The 14,320-nt window shown below is 45.6% G+C and overlaps 1 protein-coding gene and 1 pseudogene across 1 annotated transcript; both read right to left on the reverse strand.

Annotated features, from left to right (window-relative positions):
• Positions 1–3,077: 3,077 nt before the first annotated feature.
• Positions 3,078–7,521, reverse strand: LOC117853490 (uncharacterized; annotated as a pseudogene).
• A 718-nt stretch (positions 7,522–8,239) lies between these two features.
• LOC117845658 (uncharacterized) lies at positions 8,240–13,837 on the reverse strand. The gene is made up of 4 exons (XM_034726725.2): positions 13,041–13,837; positions 12,210–12,718; positions 10,169–10,410; positions 8,240–9,032 (listed from the first exon to the last, which is right to left on the reverse strand). The coding sequence occupies exons 1-4, from the start codon at positions 13,277–13,279 to the stop codon at positions 8,433–8,435; spliced, it is 1,590 nt and encodes a 529-aa protein (XP_034582616.1). The 5' UTR covers positions 13,280–13,837; the 3' UTR covers positions 8,240–8,432.
• Between the last annotated feature and the right edge of the window lie 483 nt (positions 13,838–14,320).

Here is a 14,320-nt window from a genome sequence, read left to right on the forward strand (position 1 = left end):
AACAACATGAAGGATAATACTAAGGGAGTAAGGGCATTGTCTGATTTATAAACCCGGCAGTCCATCAGAGGTTATCCAAGTGGTTGATTTGCAGGTGAGGGCGGTTGTGAAAGCAAGAACTTGATCGCGAGAACACAAAGGACACGGGAGTTTTAGACAGGTTCGGACTTCCGTAATACTCTACGTCCTGTATGCTTGGTGGTTTGTATTGCTGGTATGAGATGAGGTACCCTCGGGGGCTCTCTTGGCCGCCTTATATAGGCTGACGATAGTTATATAGAGGGTAATCGGAGTCGGATTACAGTACGCGTTCTACGATATTCGGACAGATTTGAACGGTCTAGTTGCCTTGTCTTATACTTTAAGTAACGTCATGTTCTTGACCTGCACGTCCTGGTCGGACGGATCCACTCGTCATATCCAGCTAGTATCTTGGCCGGTAAGGACCCATGGGGTACCGTATCCCATATCCCTTAGGCATAAACAAATGCTGACAAATCTGCTGATGCTAGACTGATGACTCGCTGCTCCAAAAGTTTTGCCAGAATTCATGTCGTCTTCACATGAGCCTCCTCCGTTGATCCTATGCCGCGCCGCCAACTGTTGGCGCGCCACCTGACCAACCGGCCGCGACGATTCGATGGGGATTACAAGCAATTCACACGGAAAGAGCTAGTGTGACTGCCTAACCGGCATTATGCGTCGCCAGTCAAGGCAGGAAGGGCTCTCTTTTTGACATGGGTGCAAAAGGCGGCGTTGACATGATCATGATGCCGGTCGGGTCGCTGTAGCTGTGCTTGAAGGGCGTCTCCCCGCTGTGCAAGAAACTAGAAAAGCATGGTCTGATGTTACGGGTCTCTGAATTCTCTGAAACTCTGATGGAACATGGAGTGCAGTCTGTATCTGTGCCGCTATCCCGTTCGTCACTTAGCTCGTTATTGGCCTGGCCGGGCTGCCGATTTCCTTCGTTGGGACCTACAAGTTGGTACGAGGAGGACGAAGCTGAAGGACAGAGGCAGATGATCCGTCAGGAATCAGGCGGTTTCACTCGTGTGTCGTGTCTCTCCTGACCTTGAGATGGTTCAGTCTGAAACTCTGAACCTGAGCTCAGAAAGAGTTATTGTGAAGGAAGGCGCGAGGTCTCTCGTGATTATGTATAAACGAGATGGCACATCTAGCCGAAAATAGGACGACAGTGAAAATTAGCGCGCACTGATTCCTCTGATCTCAGTGACCTCGTTTGTTCGGGAACAAGATCTGGCACCAGCGACAGCGACGGCGACGGCGAATCATGCAAATGGACGGAGCGGGGGGAGTCGAGGTCGGAGGAGGCAAAGAGGACGTGATGGAACAAGATGATCTTGCAGCAACCTGGACCTAGCACGCATGGTGTCTGAACCGACGGTGCCGTCGCCTGGAGCCCGCGCGTTCCACGTGAAGGAGAAGGCGGCGGCGCCCGTGTTCCTCCGAACAGGCGGCGCGGGAGCTTGGATGCAGGTTGCCGCGAGCGGCCCAGCAGAGGACCCCGGCGCCGGCGATGGTGCACTGGCGGGGGCGGGAAGAGCGGCGAGCCAGCCAGCGCGGGGTGGACGGCAAATCAAATACCGTCCAGGGGTGGACGGTGAACGAGATACCGTCCAGGGTGGGTTTGTTTCTTACCGTCTGATCGGGATTTTGCGGCTCAGATTCGTCGAAGAAAAAGTGTACAGGGAAGGAATTTCTTAGAAAACCCCCTACCGAACCATTTTTCAAGACCCCTTCCTCTTTCCCGGGGCACCTCCATCTGACCTCCCCGCCAGGAGCGAGGAGGCGGGCCGGCGGCAATGGCGGCGACAGCGAGCCACGGAGGGCGAGGTCGCTGCTGCTGAGGATTTCAGCGCTTCTACCCAGGCTAGCAGCCGTGCAATGCAACGAAGCATTCTCATGAGCCATGACCCCCGTATGCAGCAGAGCGATCCCGGCTCCTCCCCTTGGCATGTCGACACACCGAAGGAGGTGACCATCGAGCTATGATCTTTCGAACAACTCCCGATTTCATCCACGATGATCTTGCAGCAATACGGATCAAGCACGCGTGGTGTCTGAACCGCCGCCGCCGCCGCCGCCGCAGCCCGGAGCACGAGCGTTCCATGTGAAAGGAGAAGGCGGCGGCTCTCGTGCTCCTCCAAACACGCAGCGCGGGAGCTTGGATGCAGGTCGCCGTGTGCGACCCAGCAGAGGCCGCCGGCGCCGGCGATGACACTGGCGGGGGCGGGAAGAGCGGCGATGACAAAGGGTGGGTTTGTTTTGCACCGTCCATTCGGGATTAAGCGACCCAGATTCGTCGGAGGAAAAGTACAGTGGGAAGGAATTTCTTAGAAAACCCCCTACCGAGCCATTTTTCTCTTGCATAAAACCCCTCTACTCCCCGACCCCTTCGTCTTCCCGCGGCCTTCCATCTCCCCGCCAGATTGGGGAGCGAGGAGGCGGGGCAGCGGCGACGGTGGCGAAGGGGAGCCACGGAGGGCGAGGTCACTGCTACTGAGGATTTTAGTGCTTCTCCCAGACCAGAAGCCGTGCAATACAACGAAGCATTCTCATGAGCCATGATCCCTGCTGCAAGCAGAGCGATCCCGGCTCCTCCCCTTGGCATGTCGCACCCAAGGAGGCGACCATCGAGCTATGATGTTTTGAACAACTCCCATTTTCATCTACGATTGCTCATCTCTCCTGTTCACTCCATGAGAAATTCGGCGCTTCATGCAGCCGTCGCCAGTGAGATCGACACCTACCGTATTATACCCTGTTTTCTAGAGACAAAGTGGCTTAAGTTTCTCTGCGTATATAGTTTGTCCTTTTTCTGTTTTTGTGTACTTCTGTATTGCAAGAACTGAAGCAGATAAGTTTTTGACTCACAAAAAGGAAAATGATGAATGATTTTGGAATTTGTGACATCGATACGCTACTGTAATTGGCTCGTCAGAGTGGACAGAGCAGCTACAAATCGTCATTCACATGTTTCCCAATCTGAGAAAAAAAAAAGGTTTGGTTTCTATAGGGTTCGATGGACAATTCTTGGGCAGAAAAGTTATACACGCCTAGAACCCACGAAGCAAAGTCGACCAAGTCACCTTCACTGAGATCAACGCAAAATCAGTCTTTTTCCTCTGAATAGCATGCCCATGCTCGTTCGCCTTGAAGGAACAACAATGTTCAACAGGGATGGATGAGTCTGCGCCTACCCTGAACTTCAAATCCATCCAAGTGTCCATCACCACGGCAACCACAGGCTTCTTCAAGCCACGTGACTCGCCAATGGCGCCATCAAAGAGCCGGATTTCTTCTGGCATCCCACTGACAAAGCAACCGAGGCGCAGATCGAAGCTGCCTTGCACTTCTGACACGAGAACTTCTACGGTCGCCTCGACCGCATGGTCAAGCCGTGATGTGGTTATGTCGACTGCCCCGTGATCGCCATGGATACGGCTTGTCAATGCACGACGATCACATGTGTCTATGTCATCCATGATTGATACACCAGCGATCAGCTGTAGGTCATCTTTTTCTTGTTTGCCTACCTTGATCTTCATGTCATATTCGATTAGAATAGTGCCATACAAATCTATCCCTTGCTTAGGGCCTGACATGTTGATGAGAGAACCCTACAAAATTATTGTTGTTTAGCTCTCATGTCAATGTAAAAAATATCTAAAGCTGCTGTTTCACTTGTAAAGTTGTAATAAATTTACTAAAGCAAAACTCTTTACTTAAAAAGGATGTTTTACAATTGATGACCAAGATCTTTGTAATGCTTATTTTACAACTATGTATGCCCTTTTTCTTAAGTAGCAATCAAGAATCCCAAACAATTCTATTGTTTCGAATAAATGCTACTTAGTTTCATAGTTTAGATCTATTCTCATAGTAAATCATCATTTCACAATGCAAGACTTTGGTATAATTGTGGCTTACACAATCCAAAGTATTATTTTGCAACTTTTGGACAGGTTTGTCACATGGAAGCATCCTTTTGCAGCTAAACCAAATAATAAATGGGAGCTATAACACGAGAGTGCAAGCTGTGCATACGTCTCTTAAATAATTGAAGATGTAAATACAACATTCACTCCTATAGTCCTATCCCAACTTCAATGATATATAAAAGAGATTGAGTCCTTGTATGCCATCGTTAGTATGTACTCCCTCCGTATAGGAAAAGAAAGTCGTTTTGGACAAGATTTGGGTCAAATATTGGGAATATAAATCATGAATAACTTTTAAGTTATTGTTGAGTTTGGAAATGTAAAAGCTATATAAATAGATTTGTCTTGAAAAATACTTTCATAAAAATATACATATATCACTTTTTGGTAAATATTTTTATAAAAACAAAGAGTCAAAGTAATGCTTTGGAGACCGTGTCGCTGTCCAAAACGACTTCCTTTTCCTATACATAGGGAGTATGATACAATCTCACATGATCTATGCATGTGATTAGTTTGGCCTTATGCTGTGAAATAACTGAAGTAATTTGAAATAAGGAATAAGTCTACTTAACTACCTTAAGTATTGTTACATCTACTTAACCCCTTCAAGTATAAAATCGGGTATTTGACTCCCAAAAGTATCCCGTACCATCTAGATCAGCCCCTAGGGTGGATTTTGGAAGTGCTTTGGCCCACATGGTCTGTTTAATGGACATTTACAATGGCCTGACATGTCCCACATCTCTTTTACCGGATATATCAAGAGCTAAGTGGATGAGGTGTTAACAGACTTATTGCTTGAAATAATTGCATATAAGTATGGATGTGCACCTGCTCCAGGGTGATGGGATCATCCCTGCTAAAAGTTGACCACATAATTAAGTAATGGATCAAGATCATCCCGTGCTGCTACATATCCATACAGTTCGACTGAGGCACCCTCCACAGGAATTTTAGCCAAGTTTAAAGAGAAAATTTGCAACATGCGACGAGGTTTATGCAATGTGCAAGTTCCATTGCTGATATTGCAATCTGTGGGATCTGATTGCATCATTGCCTCCAAACAAGCTTCATACATAAAATTCAAGTTACATTGTAATAAGGAAATCAAACACCACACAACCACTTGCCATACAAAAAGCAAACATGACACTTGAGTATTTTATGGCCCTAATGAAAATTTTCCTTTTCATCTAACTGGTATGTTCTTTCTACGAAGAATTTTGCTACTGCAAAAACTTTTCCGTTTAGGTAGCCGCAAAGGAAAAGAGAGTGATATCTAATCACCCCAGAAAAGAAAAGGTACATTTTACTCCCCCAAAGTATTTCAGAACCTTCTCACCTAAACGATTTGCATAGGTCGGGAGCACCTAAACCTGTTTTAACACCAAGGATACAAAAGGGACAATAAAAAGCTAGGGCAGGATGCCATAAAACCTGTTTTTATGAGGGAAAAATGATAAATATCACCATGGATTGAATTGAATCTACTTTAGTAAAAAAGGAAAAGATGGCTGGGGGGAAGATAGTTTAGAGAGCAATCCAAATAATCAAGAAACTTTGTGGAAACACTGAAGGCATGATGGTTAGATGTGTCCTGTATTGCAAACACCTTGCAGATTTCACTTTAGCTGTAGCAACACAAGAATGGGTGATTTATGTTTGATACAGAGCATGATTCCATGGATAGTTGAAGCCCCCAACATTCTGCCAGACACTGGACAAGGATAAGCTCAGGCATTCAACTAGTAAAAGTAACAACGTAAAGCGAACATTAAACCCAAGATTTCTGCAGAGAATATATCAGCCGATCCTATATATAGGAAGAGATATCAAACACTTACTCTCGTTACGGTCTGCAATACGGTACTCTTTTTCCCAGTGCCCCTGTATATAGAACCATCACGGTGGCTGCTATCTGGAAACATATAGGGGCTACAGCAACAACAGGGTAACGAGGCAGGATCTCTGCTGCACTGCTCACATATTCTTCATCGCCACCAGACAGTTTACAACCACCTATGTCCACAGTTTCCCCCGTTGTATCACGTTCACCATCTATGACGTCCAAATTTGTCGTGGAAGCATCTTTATCGCCAAAAATGATATCCACACTTGTTCTCATTTCATCTTCACTGTGGACAGAAGGCTCCACACCATAAGGAGTCACAAACTCATTCATTTTGCGCTCGCGTAGGGAAATCATAAAATCCTTGGAAGAAGGGATGTGCAGTCGCCTGTCTTGTTTATCTAGTTCCTCCTCGTCTCTTACTCCACTGCTGTCAGAAATATTCCGATATCCATGAGGAAATCTATCACAAGGGAGAAATAGAAGGTGGTCTTAGCAGTCAGGATTCAAATCGTAACGTTAAGCCTGAAATTGATTTCTATCTTTTGGGACTTTTTCTAATGTTTTGGAAGTCATACGTGATTAACTAGCAGATTTTCTTCGCTTTTCCCCTTCAAAATTCAACAACATAAGAGCGGTAAGTAGAAACCCAAACTTGTCACAACCCAGATCCCAGACCATAGCAACTGAATAAAGGCGAAAACTTTAGCATCAGAGCAAGTAAACACACCGTGAAACACGACTAAAAGGTGGGATCGGGAGGCACCGTGAGTGGCGCTTCTTGTCGCGCGAGCGCTGGCGGCCACCAGCGAGGCGGCGAACAGGCCACGAAAGAGAGGACACGTCGCGACGGAGAGGAGAGGCGGTGCATTGAGGCAGGAGAGGCGGCGGCGTAAGGGCGCCGGAGGAAGCGAAGAATCGAGCGTGAGAGAAACTGAGCGCGCGGCGGTGGCGGCCGGCGGGGTAGGGCCGTGGAGGCGCACGAGAAGTTGGTCGTACGACCCGCCGTCCGCTGCATCCGACGCCTCTCGTCCTACGACGGCCCAGTTCGGCCCAGCAACACTGGTGGGTCCATTTCGCCGATTTGCCAAATATAATAAAGGCAAGCCTAGCAACACTGTTGGACAGCTTCTTCTGTTCTGCAGGTCTTCTTCAGTTCCCCACGTGGCCCCATCCCATGATGACAGTGAGCGTTATTGGGCTTCTGGGCTCGTGGGGGTAGCAGTGGCATTGTTGGTAGCAGGCTCGGGCGGGTTCTTTGCAGGCCGTGGTCTTGTTTGCTTTGATTGTTTTGGCGCCAAAATTGTCTTTTGGTTTCTCGCGGAAGAGTGGAGCGGGAATCCTATCCATCTTTCGGAAGAAAGAAGTAAAGTTATCTTTCGGAGGTGAGATTGGTGCTTCCACTACTAGCTGTTGGATCAGCTTCTTCTCCACCCCTCCCTCCTAACCCTAGCACGTTGTGACTCCTGCGCGCCGCCGCTACCGCTGCCCTCCCTCGTGCCGGTGAGAAGCCGAGGGATTAGGGATTCAGGATTAGGGATTGGGATTTTTCAGGATCTGCAGGCTTAGAAAGGAGCTTGGGGGGCGACCGGTTTGCCTAGCAGTGGTGGTGGTGGACGAGACGGTGATTTGCCTCGGTTGTCGATGGGTGAAGTCGACATGGCGGCGGTGGGAGGTGGACGACGGGAGTCGCTGGCCGCGAGTGGAGGAAGGTGAAGGGAGGGCGCGGTGGGGCAGCAGCGGCGCCGGTGAGGTGCCAGAGGCGGTGGTGGGAGGTGGCAGGATGGGTTGGAGGCGGGGCGGCGGGAGGAAGAAGATGATGAAAAAAAAAGATAAATACCACCATGGAGTGAATTGAACCTACTTTAGTAAAAAAAAAATATAGATGGCTGGGGGAAGATAGTTTAGAGAGCAATCCAAATAAACCAGGGAAGAAACACACTGAAGGCATGATGGTTAGATGCGTCCTGTATTGCAAACACCGTGACGGAATTTCATTTTAGCTGTAGCAACACAAGAATGGCGATGATCTATGTTTGACACAGCGCGCGACTCCATGGATAGTTGAAGCCCCCAGCATGCTGCCACACACCGTACAGGGATAAGCTCCGGCATTCAACTAGTAAAAGTAACAACGTAAAGCGAACATAAACCCCAACATTTCTGCAGAGAATATATCAGTTGAATCTATATAGGTGGAAAGAGATATCAAACACTTACTCTCGTTATGGTCTGCAATAGGGATGCTATCTGGAAACATATACGCATGGGCTACAGCGTCAACATGGTAACAAGGAGGGGATCCCTGCTGCGCATGGATGTGTAGCTCGGAAATTCCTCCGTACTCGTAACCAAACCCCCAAAGTGCTGGAAAAAATTGAGAGAAGCTGTATCTGCAACAGGCTGCACGGCACAACGGCAACATAGAGCGGTGGAGCTTGCATGGCCATGTACTCAACGAACCGAATATCTAGGCACACAGTTAAAACACTCATTTATTCTTACACTAGTTGGGGATTCCCATTTTTTTTTTTACAATTGGCACGCCTAAACTTAGAGTACTGTTCCAGTCCTGCTGCCACCACTCTAGACTGCTAATTTCCTCATAGGTCTACCAGTCACGCCCAGCTTTTCAACAAAGCTTGCATAAAGTCAGATGACCAACCACCAGGTAAAACAGACCAAGTCACCTTCACCGAGATTAATGCAAAATCGGTCTCTATCAGTTGATCATCATGTCCATGATTGTGCGCTGTGAAGGAACAGCAATGTTCTGATGATCTGAAAGACCCTGCACCTACCTTGAACTTCATATCCATCTGAGTGCCTATCACAACTGCAATCACATACCTCGTCAAGCAACGGGGCTCACCAATGGTGCCATCAAAGAGCTGGATCTCTTCATCAAACTCACTGATAAAACAGCCGAGACGCATATTGAAACCGCCTTGGACTTCTGATATGACGACTTCTACAGTCGCCTCAACTGCATGGTCCAGACGTGATGCACTTATGTCAATTGCGCCACAATTGCCAATGATGCGACTTGTGAATACACTCCAATTGGGAGTGCCCATGATACCTATAACAGATACACCATCGATCAGCTGTAGATCATCCTTTTCATGTTCACCTGTCTTGATCTTCATATCATATTCTATTAGAGTATCATAACCCAATTTGATCCCTCGCTTAGGGGCCATGGTGATGAGAGAACCCTACAAAATTATTGTTATTTATTTAGTATCCCCTCGTATAAAAGAAAGAAATATGTAAGCTAAATCAGTGACCAAGATCATTGTAGCTGTTTACTTGAAGGGATATTTGACAATCAATGACCAAGATCATTGTCAAATATCAAACTGAATGGTTATAAGGTGCATAACAGTATTAGTGAGGGAAAATTGGTTCCTTGCTATTTATTTGATTTTGTTTCATATCCCAAATATTTAATTGCATAAGCTGATAAGCCTGTGTGAAACGAGAAAGAGACAAGTATTTAATTGCATAAGCTTGTGTGAAATTAAAAGAGAACAGAGAAGAACCTTTTGTATCAAAGGTATCATTCATGCTATGCATCTGCTAAGTGCAGCCAAGAGTCAAAAATATTCTATTTGATTTTGTTTAGACTATGTGACAGTTAGTTTCATAATTTACATATGCTTTTATCATAAATCTTAAATCACCATTCCACAATATAAGACTTGGTATTAGTAGTTTGGGCAGATTAATTACATGGGAGTCATGACACAACAAATGATTATGGCACATCAATCATAAACTAATCCTACTCGTAATTTATTTAGGAAATAAAGAGTGCAAACTGAGCCTAGGTCTGTTAAATAATTCAAGAACACAGTTAATCAAACATTCACAATCTATCCCAACTTTATTGATGTAAAAGGGATTAAGTGCCTGTACTATGGCATACAGATCCAATCTCAGTTGTTCTATGCATGTGATAAATTTGGTTTGCATTTAAGAATAAAGCAACTTGAAATAACTTAACCCCCCCCCCCCAAAAAAAAAATAAAAAAATAAAAAAAAATAAAAGCGTTGAGGTTCTTTTACTTAAACTCAATCATAAAATTGGTTATTTGACCGAAGAAGTATTCCAGTGTCTAAAAATAATCCCTAAGGGCGGTTTTGGAGGTAATTGTACCGTTATGGCATGCAAAATGGTTGCTGGCCCAAAACCACTCGAAAACTGGCTTAGAGGCGATTTAGACGATATTGAATACATCAAAGGTTCTATTATAGTTTTGTACTCAAGGAGATTAAGTAAGAAAACCTCAATACTTAAGCCCGTTAGCTAGACTTATCTCTTGAAACAATTGCAGATATGGATGTGCACCTGCTCCACGATGATAGGATCATCCCTGCTAACATTGACGACATAGTTAAGCAATGGTTCCAGATCATCCCGCGCTGCTATGTATCCATATAACTCTATCTTTCCAGCATCCACAGGAATTTTAGCCACCTTTAATGAGAAAATTTGTAGCATGCGACGAGGTCGATGCCACATGCAAGTTCCATATTCTTCATCCATAACGCAATCCGTGGGATTTGATAACATCATTGCCTCCAACCGAGCTTCACAAAAATACAAATTATATTGTAACTGGAACTTGATAGAGGAGACAAATACTTGCCATACAAAAAAGAACATGCCGCTTCAAAAACTTTCTCTTCATCTAATAGGAAACTATCTATGTTCTTTGCATAAAGAATTTTTCTCCCCGGAAAAGTTTTTCTTCTAGGAAAATCCAAAGAAAAAGAGTGTCTAATCACCTCAGAAAGGAAAGCTTCCATTTTACCCCCCCCCCCCCCCCATGTATTTCATAACACCTGAACTATTTCTCATTGCACTTTTCTCCAAGAACTACTAAAACAGACTAATTCACCCCTTACTGCAGTTTATCTTCCTTTTGTTTCTCTTTCTAGAAGTCCTCTTTTCAAGTTACCTTGCAAGTATCTAGGTTTACCACTGCATACAAGGGCTTTATGGCGTGTTGACATACAACCTCAGATTGACAAAGTTGCAACAAGGCTGCCAGCTTGGAAGGGGAGACAACTGAACAAAAGCCAGAAGGCTCACGCTGCTCAACTCGGTCCTCACCTCACCGAAAAAGTGGGCAATTTGAAAATTGGACAAAATCAGGCGTGGTTTCTTGTGGAAGGGAACAGCAGATGCAAATGTAGGACATTGCCTAAGTATGATGGACGAAAGTGATGTGACCGAAGAAATTTTGGCAGATTGGGAGTTCATGATTTCGATCTGTTCAGTCGTGCATTGCACCTCAGATGGCTGTGGTACGAGTTGAAAGATCCCAATCGACCTTGGGTAGGTTCTGAACTGCCAGTGAATGTGGACAGGCAATTATTCAGAATATAAGTACAAACGTCACTATTGGGGATGGGAAAACAGCAGATTTTTGGAATTCTTCATGGCTTCATGGGAGAGCACCTCGGGACATTGCTCTAGGATTGTATAAGCTGGCTTGGCGCAAGCATAAGTCCGTCAGGGAGGACCTGCATAATCACAGCTGGACAAGAGGCCTTTGGAGAATGTCCTCAGTTCAGTTAATGGCAGTTTGTACAGCTATAGGTCCTTGTTCAGGGAGTAATCTTTACCGAGGAGGCAGACCAGATCATGTGGAGATGGACGGCTGATGGCGGTATACTACAAAGTCTGCCTGCAACCAGTTCCAGGGGTCCTATAGTACATTCGATGCCAAGGCAATCTGGAGAGCCCAATCTGAAGGCAACAGATTCTTTGCCAGGCTTTTGGTGCAAAGCAAACTATTAACCACTGATAAGCTTGCAGCTCGGAATTGGCTGTGTAACCCTCTCTATGCACTGCACAATTCTGAGTAAGAAATGGAAGAGCATTTGTGCCTCCACTGCCCATTCATGCAAGAGGTTTGGAACCTTGCAAGAGCTTGGTCTGATGACATGGTGAAGGTGCCTCTTTTAGGAACCAACATTGAGGAGTGGTGGTCAGCGTCACTACACAACGCAATCTGCCGAAGAACCAACGCCAAGTCACTGCTGCACTTCTCATGTATACAGGGTGGAATATCTGGAAGGAACGGAACTGAAGGGTTTTTTAGGGCGTGTCTGCATCTCCCCTGCAGGTGTTGCAGTTCATCAAGGAAGAGATTGCTTCGCACAGGCAAGCCTGCAGAGGACCGATTGTACCTTAGTTATCATGCTATTGAACTTTCTGAGTTTTTTTTATTTATTTATTATGTAATCAAACCTATGTAAGGCTTTGCTTGCTTCCTCTACTTAAATGGCATGGCAGTGCTCCTGCCGTTTTATTAAAAAAAAAGCTTGACAAAACGTCCCAATAACAAATAAAAATAGGAAATGAAATAATGATCACTTACTCTCTCTGCGGTCCACAATACGGAATTCTTTTTTCCATCCCGACGTGTCCCTGTAGATAGAAGCATCACGGTGGCTGCTATCTGGAAGTATATTCAGAGGGACTACCCTATCAACAGAGTAACGAAGTATCTCTGCTGCACAGCTCATATTTTCTTCGTCACCACCGACCATGATTTGCCCCTCGCGACCCTTGGTTTCCCTCCTATCTTTGTCCACCAGAACTCCCCCCCATTTCCCCCATGTTTCTCGTTTGCCATCTGTGCCCTCCACGGTTTTTCTATGATATTCTTCATCACCATAAATGGCATCCATGCTTCTCCTTCCACCTTCACAGAACTCCTTGGTTGTGTCACTATTCTCAACATTTTTCATGCGCTGGGAGTGCTCGCCCAGGGAAATCATAATGTCCTTTACAGAAGGTATGAGCGGTCTGCTGTCTGGTTTACCAGATTCTTCCTCGCCTCTTACTCCACTGCCGCTGGCCATGCTCCGAGATCCATGGGGAAATCTATCACCAAAGAGCATGAAAAAACAACCTCAACACCCGACACAAATAAAATGGCATCATCAGTGAAGACTGAAATTGTAACGGAATGTTATGTAAGCCTGAAATTGGTTTCTATTTTCAGCCTTTTTTTTCTGTGTTTTGGGAGTTATGTCCAACCAATTAGAAGATTTTCTCCCATTTGCTTTTAAAAATCAACATAAGAACGGTTATATTACTACAAAACCCAAAGTTGGATACAATCCAGATCGAAGACTATAGGAACCAATCAAATGCGCAAACTTTAGCATCAGAACAAGAAAACACAGCGGGAAACACGACGGACGGGTGGATCGGGAGCCGCCACCAGCGAAGTGGAGCTGATGCCATAGGGGAGGGGAGAGGTCGCGAAGTAGAGAAGAGGCGGCGCATCGGGGCAGGAGATGCAGCGACTTTAGGGCGGAGGAGGAGACGAAGGATCGAGTGTGAGAGGATATGCATCTGAGAGCGCGGCGGCGGGCGAAGTAGGGTAGCTGGATTGGGGACGGTGGGTGTTTTTAGGGTGTGATTGGTTGCTCCGGGCATAGGAAGCCGGTATAAAGGACCGGTCCAGGCTCACAGGAGACGGGTTGAAATCGTGCACCAAGTTGTGTTTGGTTGTCTTTGTTGTTGGTCCAGTATGAGATGGAATCGTGTTTGGTTGCATGTATGGATAAGAGTTTTGGGTGTATGTCACATGGGCCCTGCGCACTCACCTGCACCGTGCCATCCCGGCTCGCGAGGGAAGGTAGTTTTTGGACGGATGGAGGGATGCGGGATGGGAGGGGTGGAGTGAACCAGAGGGTGCAGCCATATGATGCGGGAAGAGCAACCAATCACGTCCAAGTACACGAGATGATGCCGGATGGTCCTCCGGACGCCACCATCCCGCCTACCAATCACGCTTGCGTTTACTGGTTTTTTCTTTTCTTTTCTTTTCAGTGCGCAGGTGGTCTTTTTGTTTTTCTTCGCCGAGGCAAAATTGGCCGTGGGACATTACTCAAAGTTAGCTTTCATGTCTTTGCTACTCCCTCCGTTCCAAATTGTAATTCATTCCAAGAATCTTGGAGAGTCAAAGTATCTCAAGTTTGACCAAATTTATATAATAATATTTATAATGTCAACTAAGTATCATTAGATTCTTTATCAATTAGATTTTCATAGTATATCTATTTGATGTCATAAATTTTTATATTTTTCTCTATCATTTTGGTCAAACTTGAGATGCTTTAACTCTTCAAGATTCTTGAAATAACTTACAATTTGGGACGGAGGGAGTACAAAACAGAAAACACTGCTCAGGGGTGGTTGGGAGACAGGGGCTAGCCCCCGTGATGTTTGACATTAATTAGGAGTATTAAACATAGGTTAATTATAAAACTAATTGCACAACCGTTAGGTTAAATCGCGAGACGAATCTATTAAACCTAATTAGTCCATGATTTGACACTGTGGTGCTACAGTAACCATTCGCTAATGATGGATTAATTAGGCTTAATAGATTCGTCTCGCGATTTAGCCTAGGTGTTCTGCTGTTAGTTTTATAATTAGCTCATATTTAGTCCTCCTAATTAGTATCCGAACATC

The sequence above is a fragment of the Setaria viridis genome, chromosome 1 (genome assembly GCF_005286985.2).
Source record: "Setaria viridis chromosome 1, Setaria_viridis_v4.0, whole genome shotgun sequence".
In the NCBI taxonomy this organism is placed as follows: Eukaryota; Viridiplantae; Streptophyta; class Magnoliopsida; order Poales; family Poaceae; genus Setaria; species Setaria viridis.

Excerpts from the sequence above, each read along its gene's own strand:
- LOC117845658 (XM_034726725.2), bottom strand. The coding sequence starts at position 13,279 with ATGCCCGGAGCAACCAATCACACCCTAAAAACACCCACCGTCCCCAAT. Across the intron at positions 12,719-13,040 it reads TGGCGGCTCCCGATCCACCC|ATTTCCCCATGGATCTCGGA; the intron begins GTCCGTCGTGTT and ends CTTTGGTGATAG. Across the intron at positions 10,411-12,209 it reads TATTGTGGACCGCAGAGAGA|CTCGGTTGGAGGCAATGATG; the intron begins GTAAGTGATCAT and ends ATTTTTGTGAAG.